Raw genomic sequence first — 19,241 nt, 5'->3', positions numbered from 1 at the left:
AACACAATTCAGCAGAAACAATCCCCCTGAATTAGTTTATAGAAAACAGAAATACTATAATCAGATTATATAGACACCACCCTGTGCTAAACAGGTTTTTTGAGCAGGAACAGCCCCCTGAGCTCGATCAATAACTGTAGCCACATAGGTGTTCCCCTTTTCCTAAGAACTTTCCAGCCCTTTATGATTGACATTAGCCTGTAGAGAGAGTTACCAGAAAGCCCAATAGTTATAATTCTGTGCATGTTTTTCTCTAATTCTACATGGAAATAATCCCCCCCTCCCTTCTCTGAATGAGCCGCAGCTCCTCTCCCTGCTCTGTGAGTTTGTGTGTGAGCTGGGCAGGCTATTGGACAGCTAGACACTCCCCTCCATGATGTCACATTCTCCTGGTCACATGGCTGTGACATCACTACCTCCTCCAAGCCAGTGAATGGCTGCAAGTAACAGTGTGACAGTATCAGCAGTAGCAGCACGGTGTGTGTGAGGAAGAACATGCTGACAAGGAATGATGGCGAGCACTAGGCTGGGGACATTTGCCAACACCAAACACCACTGTTTACGTTCTCTCATCTATGCGGTTAGTGTCACCTTTGTATCAATGTTTGATAAATGTTACTTCCTGTGTGGGACTCAGTGACCTTTTGGCAAAGGAGTTGATCATTCCACAGCTGCTCCTATGCCAAATATTAATCATACTCAGTGTATATGCTGATAAATCTCTGCTTTATATTTATTTAAAGAAGAAGAAAAAATAAAGTCCCTGAGGATTTTGTTCCCCCCGTGACACTAGCACTTACCTCCTACCCTAACCCCCCCTCTTCTTTAGAAAGTGCACTGGTCCTGATGCTTTACAGCACTGTGTAGGAATCTTGTACTGCATATAAGTGGGGGATACCTGGGAGCCTGGCAAATGCTGTGCCCAGGACCAGTGCTACTCTGGTTAAAGGAGAAACAAACCCCTTATTAAAAAAAACCCTACCCCACATAGACCCTCTTCCCTCCTCTACCCCGGGCAAATGCCCCTAACTTTTTACTTAAGCTCCCCATAGACGCAAAGATTTCTCTTGCCGAACGACCAATTTTAGCTAAATCCGACCAATCCTTCGAAATTATCGTGCGGTTAGTGGGAGTCTGAGACAATTTGCAATTGGTTTTTGTTTTTTATTATTTGTGTTTTTTTGAGTTATTTATCTTTTTATTCAGCAGCTCTCCAGTTTGGAATCTCAGCAATCTGGTTGCTAGGGTCCAGATTATCCTAGCAACCATGCCTTGATTTAAATAAGAGACTGGAATATGAATAGGAGAGACCTGAATAGAAAGATGAGTAATAACAAGTAGCAATAACAATACATGTGTAGCCTTAGAGAGCATTTGTTTTTAGATGGGGGTCAGTGACCCCCATTTTAAAGTTGGAAAGAGTCAGACGAAGAAGGCAAATAATTAAAAAAATAAATGACTGTTCTATAACATAATAAAAGTTAACTTGAAGGTAAATCACCCCTTTAAAAAGTGTACCAATTCTGGGCACAGCAGTGTATTCTTCCGCCCCTTAGTACTCTTAACACTTGTACCCCTGGGATAAGTAATTTACCCTAAATTTTAAGCACACATATTTATTGTTATTGTATTGCAATTGACTTTTTTTTTCATGTTTACTTTAAAACACAGAACTCTTTTGTTGTGATCCGTAGAACATGCGTCGGAACTCTGAAGCAGAACCACGACCACAGAACTCACTGTACTGATACACGCGTAAGTGTTTTTGCTCATGCACACTCCGTTTCTCTGTGATGGCGTTGGTATTGTAACACATAGCAACTAAACAGCCATTAAAGGCTCTAGCATGCAAATTACCCTTTCCCTTGGTGTGCAATGAGCAGCAATTGCGGACCTCAAGTGAGTGAGTCTAATATAATTGACTGCAGCTTGACTCTTGCTTCTATCATCTCAGTGCCGGTGAGTTACATAAGGGTTAACTCTTCTGAAGTCTAACTTGGTCTTGCTTGGTTCATACACAGATCAGAACTCTTGAAAAGTTTTGTACTGCCCATGGCCCACGATCGGATCTGCCCGATATCGTCCACCCCAAACGAGCGGATCTCCCTGTGTGGGGCCACCTTAATGGATACCCAGGTGGCTGAGATAATGGTGACCCTCTTTACAGAAAACTACCCCTGTCTGGTGCTTCTCTTAATTAAAAAGCCAGTTCCCTGTAGGCAGGGCCACCTCCATTGTCCTTGGGTATCCTCTGTGCCTTTAATATGCTTCACCTTTAATATTTTGTCTCCTTTAATATCCAGTTTTCAATATCTTACTGTTAAATGCATTTCCTGTGCATGATACAAACTTCCTACATCAATGTGTTTCCCTTTTCATAGTGATTGGACTATATTAGTAGACGTCAAGTATTGTACAGTATACAAAATGTTTGTTGTATTGTGGTGCATCTAGTTTAATTTGATCTTTGTATTAATTTTTATATTTCGTATTTTCTCTTATCTTACAAGTTATGCCTTCGTTTTTAGATGGGGTCAGTGACCTCCCCATTTGAAAGCTGGAAAGAGTCAGAAGAAGAAGAAGGCAAATACTTTAAAAACAATAAAAAATAAATAATGACAACCAATTGAAAAGTTACTTAGAATCAGCCATTTTATTACATGCTAATATGAACTTAAAGGTGAACCACCCATTTAATACAATATTGACTTGCCAATCCATATTTTAAATCACTGTTTTTTTTTGACAGCCAAAGGCTTTGCCTGGATTTGTCGGCGAAAGACTACATGTTTTTGAAAAGTTAAAAATTCGCTATGAAGCAAGGCTTGCAGAAAGAGTGCTGAGAGACAGTCGGAACATAAAGGTTTCCCTAAGTGATGGAAGGGAAATATCAGGGCAGTCTTGGAAAACTACCCCATATGACATTGCTTTGCAAACAAGGTAATAAACCTCCCAGAGACATAATAATCCTTTTACATTTATGTTTCCAGTGCTGAAGCATTCCTATAGAGACATCTGCAATAATGTGTTTGTATTTCCACCAGCCCAAGCTTGGCACGTAATGCAGTTGCTGCCAGAGTGAATGGAGCTCTGTATGATCTGAGTCGACCCCTGGAAGAAGACGCAGCAGTTGAATTTCTGACTTTTGATTCCCGTGATGGACAGGCTGTGAGTATCCAAAATTCTTCTGTATAGAATTAACCAAGGAGAAATAAGCAGACTGCTACTGTACTTTTGGATGGAATGAGCGAAAATAATGCCAGAAAGTTGGTTTTACCACCCCAGGAACTGATGAAATTGCTGTGGAGTTTGGTAGTAAACAGACATTTTTTGAGCATTTTTTTTTTAATTCACCCAGTGCAAAAAGTCAAAGTCCGATTAAAACTCCATGGTCCCCAACCAAAAGGCGCAAAAGATCCAGAGTCTTCAGACTCTGGTTGGGGATAAAGGGGGTTTGGGGATAAAGGGTCTCCCCACCCCCACCGAAGCTAGGGGGGGAGACCCTTTATCCCCAACCCACAGGCCAAAAGGCACGGATAGGGGGCAAGGGTCTTCAGATCCACTTCGCTGCAAGGCTAGGGGGATCCCTTTTCCCAATCCCCAGAGGGAGAGGGTACCAATGGACCTCTGAAGAGGTCCCAAAATGGAATGCACCCTCGTAGGGCCAGGGTTCAGGGGAGGAAGGAACCCAGTATGCCACACATCCTACCCCTAGATTCGTGCTTAAATCAGGAGGCCAGGGTCACAGAATCCTGTAGAGCAAAAAAGTGCTATTTTGTGAGCAATAACACATGTACCCATCAAAAATCCGTATGCCACAACTTGACTTGGGAGGCATTGTATGTTTCTACCAAATCAAAGAATCAAGCCTGGTTAGGGTGAGGGGCTAAAAGAAGCCTAAAAGCCTTTCACATGTAAAATATGCAGCATAAGGCCTAGGTTCTTTGCTTCGCTACTCTACAAGTCCTACCCACTCAGAAGCCATGTTCCAATATCTTGCACTGATGAGATCTAAGAGGATCCAAACAGGCAAGTTCGGATATATGGCTCTGAACCATTAGGCTGTATCAGTGCTATAAAACCAGTGGTTCTGGATGCATAGTTGGGCAAAGGGACATAAAGGAGTGATTTGCATGTCTCTGTCCATAATGCCTTATGTGAGAGTTAAACTGTCATTTTTGTTATTAAGGCAGTGCTATGTATATGGCACAAGGCAAGTAAATACATTCTGTTTTCAGAAGGCCTTATGCTGTATGTTTCTGACCAAAGATTGCCTGCAACAATGCAGCATTTATGTGATTTGAAAGCTCGGAATAGTGCCCTTTGTGCCACAGCCCTTAATGTTACTTTTCCTTTAATATCGGAGCATTATTTTATTTGTTTGTTAGAGAAGCACAAGCTACAGAATGCACTGATAGATCAGAGATCCCATGAGTTAGGTTAAACACAAGGGGTGCCATCTTTCCTGGCACAACTTGCAAGTGCAAAACTTACATATCACTTTGGTTTTTGAGAACATCGATTTCTGTCATTTTCATCCTAATGACAGTTGTTCTTGTGTTGTCTCACGCAGATCTTTTGGCACTCCAGTGCCCATATCTTGGGGCTGGCTTTGGAACACTACTACGAGGGCTTATTATGCCATGGGCCCAGCACTGAGAACGGATATTTCTATGATGTCCACCTACCTAACAGGTGCCTGTCTTCTGATTTTTATTTCCTTCTCACACTTTGAAAAAACGAATGTTCCTTAAAGGGGAAGGAAACCTAGTCGGCGCAAACCCACCACCCCCCCCACCCGTTTGTTGCCCACCCTCCCTCCTACCCCCTGGCCTACCCGTCCCGCTGGGCAAATGCCCCTAACTTGTTACTTACCCTTCTGCGCAGGTCCAGTCCAGGGAGTTCACAGACGACATCTTCCACGCGATCTTCTTCCTGCTGTGAACGGCGTTTTGGCGCATGCGCAGTAGGATCATTTCGCCGGTATGGATCTATTGCGCATATGCGCAAAAGTCACGCGCAGTAGATCGTACCGGCGAAATGATCCTACTGCGCATGCGCCGTTCAAAGCAGGAAGAAGATCGCGTGGAAGAAGATGTCGTCTGTGAACTCCCTGGACTGGACCTGCGCAGAAGGGTAAGTAACAAGTTAGGGGCATTTGCCCAGCGGGATGGGTAGGCCAGGGGGTAGGAGGGAGGGTGGGCAACAAACAGGAGGGGCGGTGGGGGGTTTGCGCCGACTAGGTTTCCTTCCCCTTTAAATGATTGCTCTGCTTTGTATTTCTCTGACCATCTTACTTTGTCGTTTTTAAGGTATTTGCATAATGATTCGGTTCGGGATTATTCCAGGATTGGGCATTTTTCAGCAGGATTTGGATTTGGCCGAATCCTTGTGTCGGCCGAATCGAATACAAATCCTAATTTGCATATGTAAATTAGGGGCGGGTAGGGAAATCACCTTTTCATCACAAAAGAAGATTTCTTTTTCCACTTTTTCCTGCCCTTAATTTGCATATGCAAATTAGGATTCAGTTCGGTATTTGTCTGAATCTTTCACCAAGGATTCAGGGATTCGGTCAAATCCCAAATAGTGGATTCGGTGCATCCCTAATTAATTCACATCTCAGTAACTCAGCTTGCACTGGGTGGAAGAATGAGACTGAGATTCTAGGAAGAGAAAAGGGGTTTAGAAACAATATAAATATCCACAAGTAATATTAAAAGAAAAAAAGAGAAATATTACAAGATGAACTTGCATACATGGAAGCAAAATATATTTTCAATGCTTGGCCTCTCTTTACAAACAACAATAAAAAAAAAAAAGCTTTGTCACGTGTTTTATTATTGAACTGAGAGAATTAATAGCAGGAAAAAAAGAGAAGTAGGCAATACGTTTCGTTAAAACTGTCAGTTTATTTTTGTCTTTTCATATGGAAGTGTTTAACATTTATGTACCATTGATAAAGGCACCGAATAACTGTATTATACTGTATTGTAAGAATGAAAATGTAATTTAAAAAAAAGCTGTGTCACAATGATCATATCCATTCCTACTCGTTAATGACGTATAAATCATAATAACATGCATACTTGTCTGTTACCCATTTTAGCACTGTGCTAGGCAGTCACCTTCCAGACCTGGAAACTGTGTGTAAAGACATTATTAAACAAAAGCTTCCCTTCCAGAGAATTGAAGTGACCCGGGAAGACCTGCTAGAACTCTTTAAGGTACGGTCTCATGTTAGGTTTCACATTGGATTCCTTAGAAGGCTCTATAACCCTATTAACCTGACCTAAGAAAACTGCACTGGTTTTAGTACTGGGCCCTGTAATTATTCAATAATGATCTTGATAAATGTCCAGAAAGTCAGGTAGTAGACTTTATAGATTTGCAGAGAAATACAAATTGTTCCCTGCACTCACCCATTATAAATATATATAGGACATTAAGACATTTTGTGCATTAAAGGACCAGTAACATCAGTTTTTTTAAAAAAAAAAAAAAAATTTTGTTATCATACATTGAAAAAAAAAGATCAAGACAAATTGAACTTTAAAATCGCAAAGTCTTTATTAAGAAATAACTTACCGAAACTCCGCTCTTCAGAAAAGGCATCGCGATCCATTGTGCAACGCTCGATTTCTCCTCCTTGCTTTCCTTATAGGAGATAGCCAGGGAGGAGAGATCGAGCGCCACGCGATAAAACGTCGCCTTTTCGGAAGAGGAGCATAAGCGGAGATTCGGTAAGTTATTTCTTAATAAAGGCTTTGCTATTTTAAAGTTTAATTTGCCTTGCTGTTATTTTTTAAATATTTACATTTTTGTTGATGTTACTGGTCCTTTAAGATACTAAAATGCCCTCCCCTTTAAACAAAAACAGTAATTGTTTGTCCGTATATTGCAGTATATTTAAACTGGCCAACAACGTCATCCCTGGTAGAGTGAGAAATCTTTTGAATGTTACTATACATAATGACTAGGATAGATGAATAATGGATGACGTTTGCCTTAGTTGATGATTTATTTTCCTCCTACAGCATAATAAATTTAAGGTTCGGACCATTGAAGAAAAGGTGGCTACGTGTACGACTGTGTACAGGTAAGGAAACCTCATATCTGGATGGACAGATGAGAAAAAAAAAAAGGAAACACATTAATTATCACACATAGCCACAAATTATGTAAATTTAAAAAGTCTGGAAAATCCAGACCTAGTGAGTATAAAGGTGATCCTTGATATTGGTGCACTTGGTTTTCAGAGAGAGCCTACATGGGGTTAATCTACTAGAGTCACCAACATCATCTACATCACCTAACTTGGGGCTGGCACCTTCCCTTGCTGGTGTCTGCCATACAAGTGAATGTTTGAATACATTTGTAGTCTGGAACGAGAAACAAAGAAGCCGTGCATTCTCTGATATTCTCTCCTGTATTATTTTTCCTACCAGATGTGGCTCGCTGGTTGACCTGTGCCAAGGCCCTCATGTCAGGCATACAGGACTCATCCGTGCACTGAAACTCTTAAAGGTGAGTCAGACTCCTGAATTGCAACGTTTTCTTCCATATGGATGCGGCTTGTACATCATTTTTTACTCCCAAACCGTTGTCTTGTTCATTACAGAATTCCTCTTCCTTCTGGAGAAGTGACCCTACCCAAGAAGCATTGCAGAGAGTCTATGGGATTTCGTTTCCTGAAGGAAAACAGCTCAAAGAGTGGGAAAAAGCTCAGGAGGAAGCCGCCAACCGCGACCACCGCAAAATCGGAAGAGTAAGATTACAGCAATATCTTAACAGGAATTTTCCTTTCTCTCTAAGCAGTCCACTGTTTTTGATGTCTATTTTTTTTTTTATAGGATCAGGGATTGTTTTTTTTCCATGACCTGAGCCCTGGAAGTTGTTTCTTTCTTCCCAGGGGTGCCCACATCTATAATGTCTTGATAGACTTCATAAAGGTATGTATTGTCTTCTGCTTAAACGCCACTGAATAGTTAGCACAACATATGAGAGTCAACGATGCAATGTCAAATGATTCATTTAAAGGAGAAGGAAAGGCTTGCAGCACTAAAATCATCAGTAAATACTTTTATGGCAAGGTTATAAATAGCATGCAAAGACAATGTTATCATAGATTTTAAAAAAAGGTTTAATTTCTGGTGTCACTATCTCTTTAAAGACCAGAATCTTACTAACTGCTTATAAGACTCGGCATATAATGGTATGGAGGGGAATAGAAATACTTATGATGAATAAAACACTGATATTATTAAATGGGACAATATGTTGGTTGCTGGTTCATCAGCCAGGATTTTCAGACATTGGGTACAGTTTTGTTAAATTCTGCAGTGGGCTCTGGCTGTGAGAATAATATATAAAGCAAGGTAGGAACAGGGCCACCATTAGAAATCACAGGGGTCCCGTACAACAAAATTTTCTGGGTCCCCGCCCACCCCACACCACTGGAGAAAGGCCACACAAACATCAGCCCTAAAAACAGCCCCACACACACATACGCAAGTTATAAAAAGCCATTGGTGGTTAGGACCCCCTTGTAAGATAAAACAAAAAAACTTTGGTGGCCAGGGTCCCAAATGGACAGGGCCCCCCTACAAATTAAAAAAAATCATTGGTGGCCAGGCCCCCCCATATATGTAAAAAAAAAAAAAACATTAACGCCAGGGCCCCCCATAAAAGTTTAAAAAAAAAACATTAGTGGCCATTGCCCCTTAAAAGTTAAAAAGAAACATTAGTGGTCAGGGGCTTATAGAGTATTAAAATAATACATTGGTGGCCAGGGGTTTAATAAAATATAAAAAAAACATATTGGTGTTCAGTGGAACTAACCTTAGCCTCCTTTCGTGGCTTTGGGTCTTTTCGGTACTTCAGCTTCGGCTCCTTTCATGGCTATGGGTCTTTTCGCAGGCTTCGGCTTCAAATTTTTCTGGTCGACTTTTTAAAGGGGAAAACTCTAATTTTTATAGGGAAAAAAAACTTGATGTATTATGGCCACAAAGCTGCTAAAAATCTTAAAATACTCCAGCTGAAACCTGCTGAGGTCATGTAGAAGTCAATTGAAAGTCGAGTTTTTGGAGTATCAATTCGAAAGAGTTGTACAATTCGATTTGCCGCATGATTTTGTCACAATTTTTTTTGCACCAGCTTTTTCGAGCTGATTTTTGATTGAGTTAAATTTGTGGATGGGAGATGGGTCTACTTTGTTTTAATAAAAAGATTAGATAAATGCACATTTTATTAAATATGTGTAGTGTCCGGTTTTGCCAAATAAATGGTCAGTACTGTTTAACCATAATTATAGTGATATTATTTGATAGATGAGTGGATCTTGCTTATGGTATGCAAAGTAAGCAAAAATCTATCCCACCAGGGGGCGTAAGAGCGCAGTATCTGGTTTAACCAATTGCATTTTTAAATTAGACTGTCACAGCTTTAATGTATTTTCTTAATTTGCCTTTTAATTATAAATATCCTATAAAATATTCTGAGCTGCAGGACCTACTAGCACTTTAAGCTCGATACACATAATTACCAAGTACAATACAGACAAAAGTGAGTGATCAATTTTGCAGAGTAAACATTAAAATACCAGGCCTCACAAATGTGTATATATATCTATATGATACTGTATATTGTATTCTGTAATGGCCTTTGCAGCAGTACTTGTGCCATGCTTCTTAAAAGCTGCAGACAGACTGAGTCGGCAGCTTATTGGCCCGTGTGTGGGACCATCAGACGGGCTTCCCCGATCGATATCTGGCAGAAAGTCAGACAGATCTCGATCGGGCAGGTTAAAAAGTCCCGTCGGATTGCGTCCGTATCTGTGCTTCTATGCGGTCTCGCAATTCGACCACCCGTATCGGATCCATTAGCCAGATATAAATTTGGGTATATCGGGGAGAGATCCTCTCGTTTGCGACATCGCCAAACGAGCAGATATCTACATCTATGTCCATCTTTAGGGGAAGATTCCCTAAAGGGCGAAGTGGCTAACGCTTGTGAAAATTCACCTGCGTGATGTCATTTTGGTACTTCGCCAATTCCCGCCAAACGGGTGCAGATGTTGCTTTGCTAGCAAAGGAGAAAGACGCTAGCATTGCTTCGCACTCTAACGCCAGGCGAATTTTCACTCTGGCGAATGGACGTAATGCCGCAAATTCACTAAGATGAGGATTTTACTGAACGTTACCTCTTGCGCCAGACTTGCCTTCGCCACCTCAGACCAGGCGACGTGCAATGGAGTGCATAGGACTTTTTTGTTGAAAAATTTTCAAAGTAGCAAAAAAATGCTGGCGTCTTTTCCTTTTTTCTGAGTGATAGGCTGCAAAAGACCATAACATTTTTTTTGGGTAACGGGTTCCCCCCTACATTTCCTAACACATGGAACATAAACTATACAGTGGGCTCATGTGTAGGGCAATATAACAACTTTATTTTATTTTATTAATGTTCCCTGGACTTGTGTAGTGTAATGTATTTGCTGCAACATATACGTCCATTGTACGTCCATTGTACTTTAACTTCACGCCGTATGCAAATTAGCCTACGCTAGCGCAACTACGCTTTGCTTGCCAAATTAACGCTAGTGCAACTTCACCAGCGTTCGTCGCCCTGGACGCAACTTTGCATTTTAGGGAATTAGTGTTGTCCTGTCGAATTTACGCCTGGCGAAGTGGGTGAAACGTTCGCTAGCGAAATTGTGCCGCTTAGGGAATTTGCCCCTTAGAGAGCTGGAAAGTGCCTGAACTTAATTTGATTACATCTTAGAATAGTGGGTATTGGTTTGACAAATAGGAGTAACTGTCTTACACATCATCACTACCTGTCTCTCTCCTTCACTGCGCAGAGTGAGTACAGGAAACGAGGCTTCACAGAAGTGATGACACCAAACATGTACAACAATAAATTATGGGAGACATCGGGCCATTGGGAACACTACGGAAAGAACATGTTTTCATTCACAGTGGAAGAAGAAACGTTTTCCCTTAAGCCCATGAACTGCCCAGGCCACTGGTGAGTCTGGATTTACAACAGTGGGGAAGGGTTAACCGGTGTGAAAGGAATGAACACAGATAAGATGGGTAATGATTAGTGATGGGCGAATTTATTCAGCAGGCACAAATTGGCTGCGAATTTGCGCGATTCACCGCCATTGAATAAATACGCAAAACGGTTGCGAAAATTCGCTGGGAAAAACGGATGCCGGCGCCGTTTTGCGAATTTTTCGCGGCAAATTCACAATTCTTTGGCGAAAATTCGCCCAGCACCAGCAATGATGGAAAGGAAACAGAGTAATCGGTAGAGCTGTACTTGTGGACTTTTAGGGAGCTTTTAATTAAATTTGTGAAATCAAATGGTTTCATCCAACCTGATTTAACAACACAAGTGGCGGGCTAAATTAAAAGGGGTGGTTCACCTTTGCGTTAACTTTTAGTATGTTATAGAATGGTCCATTCTAAGCAACTTTTCAATTGGCCTTCATTTTTTATTTTCTTCTAGTTTTTTAATTATTTGCCTTCTTCTTCTAACTCTATCCAGCTTTCGAATGACCCCATCTAAAAGCAAATGCTGTATAAGGCTGCACATTTATTGGTATTGCTACTTTTTATTACTCATCTTTCTATTCAGGTCTCTCCTAGTCATATTCCAGTCTCTTATTCAAATCAATGCATGGTTGCTAGGTTAATATGGACCCCTATTTGCAAACAGGAGAACTGCTGAATAAAAAGTTAAATAACTCAGAAACTGCAAATAATAAAAAGTGAAAACCAATTGCAAATTGTCTCAGAATATCACTCTCTACCTGATACTATGAACAACCCCTTTAAATATGGAATCCGTTTTCAAGCCAACTGCTCTGGGCTCAGGCAGAACCATTGTCTACAGACTACCGTATATTAATGATTCAAATCAGTCATTGCTTGATGTTTTGGGGTTTTTTCGATCACTATCTGAGCAAGTCTAATGAGACAGAAATTGGAGTGTGATTGTTTGAACCTATACATGGGGCAAAAACTGCCAAGCGAGGCTTGGTCAACAGCCAGCATTACCCACGTGTGAGTGGCTTAAAGGAGAACTAAACCCTAAAAATTAATATGGCGAAAAATCTTGGAAAGTGTCTGTGACACTCACATGCTCAGTGGGCTCTGAGCAGCTGTTGAGAAGCTAAGCTTAGGGCTCGTCACTAATTATCCAGCAGAAAATGAGCTTCCCCTGTAATATAAGCTGATGCTACAGGGCTGATTATTAAATTCTGATGCTAATTGCACTGGTTTCTGTGCTGCCATGTAGTAATTATCTGTATTAATTACTAATCAGCCTTATATTGTGACATTTCTATTCTATGTGTACTGTATATTGTGAGTGGTCAATAAGCTCAGTAAGTGACAGCAGCACAGAGCAAGTGCAGTGAATCAGCAGAAAAGAAGATGGGGAGCTACTGGGGCATCTTTGGAGACACAGATCTTTACTGCTAAAGGGTTTTGGTTGCCTTGGGCTGGTACAGAAACACAGAACATCATGTACAACATTTCTAGCTACTTCTTTAGTTAAGCTTTAGTTCTCTGGGGCAGATATGACGGGTAGTGAGTATTCACTGAGAGCAGTGGATAAGATAAAGGAGCAAGAAACGCTGCCTGAATGTGAATAGCATATGATGAGTGTACAATAAGCAGCTGTCATATAACACTGCTGTGGTCTTCTCGATACTTTTGAACTACAACTCTCAGCATTCCACTGACAGCCAAAGGCTGTTGGGGGATGGTGTGAGTTTTAATTAAATAACATCTAGGGGCTTCACCATTTTTGAAATGTAATTTCCTTGACTCAGTTTGATGTTTGACCACCGGCCTCGGTCGTGGCGGGAGCTACCCCTGAGATTGGCAGACTTTGGTGTGTTGCACAGGAATGAGCTTTCAGGGACACTTTCTGGTCTAACGCGTGTGCGGCGCTTCCAGCAGGACGATGCCCATATATTTTGCTCAATGGACCAGGTAAGTATTCGCAGTATTTGAAGCTTCCTATAAGTTGATCCCTATGTAAAGTGCATTCGGCAACATTTTGCTTTTGATCTACAGCTGGAAGGAGAAATTAATGGGTGTTTGGACTTTCTTCGCACTGTTTATTCTGTTTTTGGATTCACATTCAAACTGTTCCTGTCGACTCGACCAGAACAATTCATGGGAGAGGAGGAGGTTTGGCAGCAAGCTGAAGTGGTAAGTTTTAGAATTATTCTTTTCACCCCCTGCTGCCTTAAAGGAAAACTATACCCCCCAACAATGTAGGTCTGTAAAAAGATATTGTATAAAAAAGCTCATATGTAAAACCCTGCTTCATGTAAATAAACCATTTTCATAATAATATACTTTTTTAGTAGTATGTGCCATTGGGTAACCCTAAATAGAAAAATGCCATTTTAAAAAATAAGGGCCGCCCCCTGGGATCATATGATTCACGGTGCACACAAACAAACCAAACAACATACATACATGTTAGGTCACATGAGCCCATTAACAGACAGAGTTGTGTCTTATGCTTCCACACTTCCTCCTGTTACAGTTAGAGCTGCAGTATTTCTGGTCAGGTGATCTCTGAGGCAGCACACAGACGATCACAAAATGGTGGCTCAAGGCAAGAGATGTAAAAGGGCAATATTTACTTAAATATATATTCCAGTTTAGTGAGTTTCTTTAATATGTCACTTAATATGATATAAACTATCTGTTGTTTAAATATTCATTTTGGAGGTAAAGTTTTCCTTCAACTGACACTGTAAGTTACACTTTTTCTGTTTATTTAAGGAACTCGAAAAAAGCCTAAATAGATTTGGACTCCCGTGGGAGCTGAATCCAGGAGATGGGGCATTTTATGGGCCAAAGGTAGGTTTTCTGTTTATAAAATGAATTATGTACTTCCTATTGTTAATTGTAAGGATAGTAAAAGTAACAGAGGAATTCTATGACTTTGTAGAAGGACGAGGCTTCTATGCAGGTCATGGAACTCTGGAAGTTACGTGACCCAATTTACATTACTGAGCATCAAGTTCTTTATGGTTTATTTTAGAGACAAAGCAGGGAAAGTACTGAACTGTTCAAACACAATGGGCTACTGTCAGTGGATCAAGCAATAACTGCAACTTAATACAGGCAGTGTCGGACTAGGCCGGTGGGACACCGGGAAAAACCCCGGTGGGCCCTGCCGACCCAAATCCGCAATTATCACGCTGCTTCCTGCTGCGCCGCCTGTAAAACGAAGTGCGCCATCGCATACGTGCAGTGGCATGCGCACCAGAGAGGTCCGACCCTGAATACAGGTATGGGACCTGATATCCAGAATGCTCGGGACCTTGGGTTTTCCGGATAATGAATCTTTCCTTAATTTGGATCTTCATACCTCAAGTCTACTAAAAAATCATGTAAACCTTAAATAAACCCAATTTTGCCTCCAATAAAGATTAATTATATCTTAGTTTGGATCAAGTACAAGATACTGTTTTATTATTACAGAGAATTTTTTTTTTTTACATTTTGGATTCTTTGCAATAAAACAGAGTCTTTGGGAGGCGGAGCTTTCTGGATAATGGGTTTCCTGATAAGGGATCCCATACCTGTACTATTCCAACGAAAAGCCCATTCTTTCTATTTGCAGTTTATAATGCATATGGGCATTTTCTTTTTTTAATATGCCCCCAGCTTTAAAGGAGAAGGAAAGACTAAAAAGCTTTATCAGAAAGGTCTATATAAATACACCAGTAAACCCTCAAAGTAATGTTGCTCTGAGTTCTCTGTCAAAAGAAACACCACATTACTTTCCTTCTATTGTGTACTCGTGGGCTTCTGTATCAGACTTCCTGTTTTCAGCTTAAACCTCCAGGGCTCGGGCGTGAGCATGCTCAGTTTGCTCCTCTCCCCCTCACTCCTCCCATCCCTGCTGTAATCTGAGCCCAGAGCTATGAGTGAGTAGGGAGAGACTCAGGCAGGAAGTGATGTCACACCAAGCTAATATGGCAGATGCTATCCTAAACAAACCGAGAGCTTCTAGAGCTGTTTACTCTGGTATTATAAAGCATTCAGACAATAATAACACCTATAGCCGCACTATCCCCTACAATTGTTATTGGAATCCATGATCATCCTTTCCGCTTTCTGAAATGTGCGTTCATAATGGAACAAACGAAAATATTGAAATTGCAAACAGATTGCAAATAGGGAGCTTTTTATTAAAGTTGTGAAATCAAATGGTTTCACACAAAACCAGGCTGTGCTATATTCATTTTTGGCTACATGAGAAAGGGAGTTAATCATTCTGCAGGAATCTTGTTTACCAGCGGACCTTCTTCCAAAGAGTTTGCATACTTTCTATGTATTTTGCATCAGCTCCAGGAGCACGGGGAATCCATGACCAACATTTTACTGGCTGCAATGAGTCTTCTAACGCATCTCTCACTCATGTGAGCTCCCTCAGGGCAGCAGAACTAACAGAGCACTGCACCCTCACTGTGCAAGCATTGCCTATCCAACATGGGGAGCTTGTGTAAAACTCCACCAGCTTTCAGCTGATTCACTGCACATGCTCTGTGCTGCTGTCACTTACTGAGCTTAGGGACCCACTCACAATATACAGTACACATAGAATAGAAATGTCACAATATAAGGCTGATTAGTAATTAATACAGATAATTACTACATGGCAGCACAGAAACCAGTGCAATTAGCATCAAAATTTAATAATCAGCAAACCTGTAGCATCAGCTTATATTACAGGGGAAGCTCATTTTCTGCTGGATAATTAGTGAGACCCCTAAGCTTAGCTTCTCAACAGCTGCTCAGAGCCCACTGAGCATGTGAGTGTCACAGACACTTTCCAAGATGGTGACCCCCTGTGACAAGTTTGAAGTCCTGGATCATTGCTGCTATTGCTAAGCTGAAACTTTAGGCTGGTGTTCAGTTTATAAAATATGACAGTTCAGTTTATAAAAGATGACATTTTTAGCCATATTCATTTTTAGGATTTAGTTCTCCTTTAAAGGAGAAGGGAAGCTACGAAGCAGTTTATTGCCAACAGATTAGCCACAATAGTGCAAGCTATAAGATTATATTCATACTGCGGAATGCTTTACCATACCTGAGTATACAGCTCTAGAAGCTCTCTCTATTTGTTTAGGATAGCAGCTGCCATATTAGCTTGGTGTGACATCACTTCCTGCCTCAGTCTCTCCCTGCTCACTCATAGCTCTGGGTCAGATTACAGCAGGGAGGGGGTGAGGGATGGGGGAAAAGGAGGGGGAGAGGAGCAAACTGAGCAAGCTCAAGCCCTGGAGGCTTAGGATGAAAACAGTAAGTCTGATACAGAAGCCGATGTGTACACAATAGAAGGAAAGAAATGTGGTGTTAATCAGTATAGTTAATCCTTACATACATTGTTATAAGCACAGCCTATTTCTTGTAATTTATGAAATCTGTTCTAGATTGACATTCAGATACAAGATGCCATGGGGCGCTATCACCAGTGTGCCACAATCCAGCTAGACTTTCAGCTGCCATTGCGATTCAACCTCAGCTACACAGGGTATGTATTTGTTTCAGGTGTCCAGGTTTGGGGTGTTTTTACTTATGTAATTATTAGGCTATTAGAAGTCATTGAGGGGTTCTGTGACCATATAAAGGCACAAGGCTGCAGGCTGAGTTATACAGGGAACTCTGAGTATCACTTATGTATTATAAGGGATAATGTACCCCCTACTGTAAATGATAAGGATATTAGAAGTCACTGAGGGGTTCTGTGACCGTATAAAGGCACAAGGCTGCAGGCTGAGTTATACAGGGAACTCTGAGTATCACTTATGTATTATAAGGGATAATGTACCCCCTACTGTAAATGATAAGGATATTAGAAGTCACTGAGGGGTTGTTCTGTGACCATATAAAGGCACAAGGCTGCAGGCTGAGATATACAGGGAACTCTGAGTATCACTCATGTATTATAAGGGATAATGTACCCCCTACTGTAAATGATAAGGATAATAGAAGTCACTGAGGAGTTGTTCTGTGACCATATAAAGGCACAAGGCTGCAGGCTGAGTTATACAGGGAACTCTGAGTATTATCCATGTATTATAAGGGATAATGTACCCCCTACTGTAAATTATAAGGATATTATAAGTTAATAAGGAGTTTTATGACCATATAAAAGTACGAGGCCGAAGGCTGAGTGTTTTTATACAGGTCATGGAACTCCGAGGTAACTTCTAATATCCTCATATTTTGCAACTGGGGGTACTTTATTTATTATAATACACACGGTTCAGTGAGTCATGTGACAGAAATGACATCAGAACTCACTGTTCATAACTGATGACATCAGAACTCACCGTTCATAACTGATGACATCAGAACTCATAGTTTATAAGGATATCATTTACAGGATATTCATGGCTTTTGTGTATTATAGGAAAATAATGTTAATAGAAGAGAACATATTTTTCCCTTTTAGGGGCCAAAAAAAAATAATATATGTAATAGTCTGTGTCACTGCTTGCAGTAATTACAATACAGAGCTCCAAAATCTATTGCTGCTCTATAAATATGTGTTGTTAATAATAGTAATGAAATAAAATAGTTGGCTGTATATAATTCCTAAGCCCTTTATCTGCAGGAAAGCTGATGGGGCAGTGGAAAGGCCAGTGATGATCCATCGTGCTGTGCTGGGCTCCATGGAGCGGATGTTGGCTATCCTCGCTGAGAACTACGCTGGCAAGTGGTGAGTTCCTGCTGATTAATGTGTCATTCTTCCCCCTGTCACTTTCTCTCTGCCAAACCACCGGGGGAGTTTACAATGAGTAGACTTCTGATACAATGAGCTTGTTTATGTAGTGGTACTGTATGTAAGTGTGGCTGCTTGTGTGTTTCATCTCATTGGAAATGCATGCTATATGCTTTATAATACACAAAAGCTATGAATATCTTGTAAATGATATCCTTATAAACGGTGAGTTCTGATGTCATCAGTTATAAACGGTGAGTTCTGATGTCATTTCTGTCACATGACTCACTGAAATTTGTGTATTATAATAAATAAAGTACCCCCAGTTGCAAAATATGAGGATATTAGAGGTTACCTCGGAGTTCCATGACCTGTATAAAAACACTCGGCCTTATATGGTCATGAAACTCCTCGTCTGTAACTTATAATATCCTTATATTTTACAAGAGGGGGTTCTTTATTCACTATATAGTTACAAACTCACACTGAGCCAATGACTAGCTCACGGCTATTGCTGGACCTGTGCCAAATGCAGACTAAGGGGCAGAGTTATCAAGGGTCTAATTCGAAATTTGAATTTTCTACATTTTTTATGGTCAAATTCGACTAGGGAATTATTCAAATTCGATTCAAGTTTTTTTTAAAAAATAGATTTTCGAGATTCATCATACTCTGGCCCTTTAAGAACTCAAATTCGACTATTTGCCACCTAAAACCTGCCGAGTTGCAGAGAGGTCCAGGGATCCGTTTGAGTTGTTTTTCAGTCTTCTGACATTTCAGTTTTTTTCTGAGAAAATACTCGAATCGAGTCAAAGGGGTGGTTCACCGTTCAGTTAATTTTTTATTATTTTATAGAAGGGCCAATTCTAACCAACTTTTCAATTAGTCTTCATTATTTATTTTTTATAGTTTTGAAATTATTTGCCTTTTTCTTCTGATTCTTTCCAGCTTTCAAATAGGGGTCAGTAACCCCTTCTAAACAACAAATACTCTGTAAAGCTACAAATGTATTGTTATTGTTACTTTTTATTACTCATCTTTCTATTCAGGCCTCTCCTTTTCATATTTCAGTCTCTTATTCAAATCAATGCATGGTTGCTAGGGTGATTTGGACCCTAGGAACCATATTGCTGAGATTGCAAACTGGAGAGCTGCTGAAAAAACGTTAATAACTCAAAAAAACAGAAATAATAAAAAATAAAAACCAATTGCAAATTGTCTCAGAAAATCGCTCTCTATATCAAACCAAAAGTTAATTTAAAGGTGAACAACCCCTTTAGTCTAATTTGATTAGAAATTTGATTAGAGTTTTTGAGTCTGTAAAATGAGTTAGAGTTTTAGATATTCGATTTTTTATAATAAATAATTGAATATTCGAGTAAAATTGAGCCTAAAAATACTTGCATGAATTCGAAATTCGACCCTTGATAAATGTGCTTTTATAAGTACAGTCAGGGGCATATTTATCA

General features: G+C 40.4%; 1 protein-coding gene across 1 annotated transcript in view; it reads left to right on the top strand.

Annotated features, from left to right (window-relative positions):
* Positions 1–395: 395 nt before the first annotated feature.
* LOC108699340 (threonine--tRNA ligase 1, cytoplasmic) overlaps positions 396–19,241 on the top strand; it is a 29,709-nt gene continuing 10,863 nt past the window's right edge. Inside the window, exons 1-16 of the mRNA XM_018231355.2 lie at positions 396–580; positions 1,672–1,755; positions 2,750–2,940; positions 3,045–3,168; positions 4,574–4,695; positions 6,110–6,227; positions 7,038–7,099; positions 7,449–7,527; positions 7,622–7,768; positions 7,854–7,952; positions 10,859–11,025; positions 12,842–13,004; positions 13,089–13,226; positions 13,812–13,889; positions 16,478–16,578; positions 17,665–17,769. Coding sequence (XP_018086844.1) covers positions 509–580; positions 1,672–1,755; positions 2,750–2,940; positions 3,045–3,168; positions 4,574–4,695; positions 6,110–6,227; positions 7,038–7,099; positions 7,449–7,527; positions 7,622–7,768; positions 7,854–7,952; positions 10,859–11,025; positions 12,842–13,004; positions 13,089–13,226; positions 13,812–13,889; positions 16,478–16,578; positions 17,665–17,769 — 1,850 coding nt within the window. The 5' untranslated portion in view covers positions 396–508. The remainder of the gene's footprint in view (positions 581–1,671; positions 1,756–2,749; positions 2,941–3,044; positions 3,169–4,573; positions 4,696–6,109; positions 6,228–7,037; positions 7,100–7,448; positions 7,528–7,621; positions 7,769–7,853; positions 7,953–10,858; positions 11,026–12,841; positions 13,005–13,088; positions 13,227–13,811; positions 13,890–16,477; positions 16,579–17,664; positions 17,770–19,241) is intronic.

This window comes from Xenopus laevis, chromosome 8L, assembly GCF_017654675.1.
Source record: "Xenopus laevis strain J_2021 chromosome 8L, Xenopus_laevis_v10.1, whole genome shotgun sequence".
Classification (NCBI taxonomy): Eukaryota; Metazoa; Chordata; class Amphibia; order Anura; family Pipidae; genus Xenopus; species Xenopus laevis.
The sequence above is the reverse complement of the archived record's forward strand: the minus strand, read 5'-3'. Positions and strand labels throughout refer to the sequence as shown.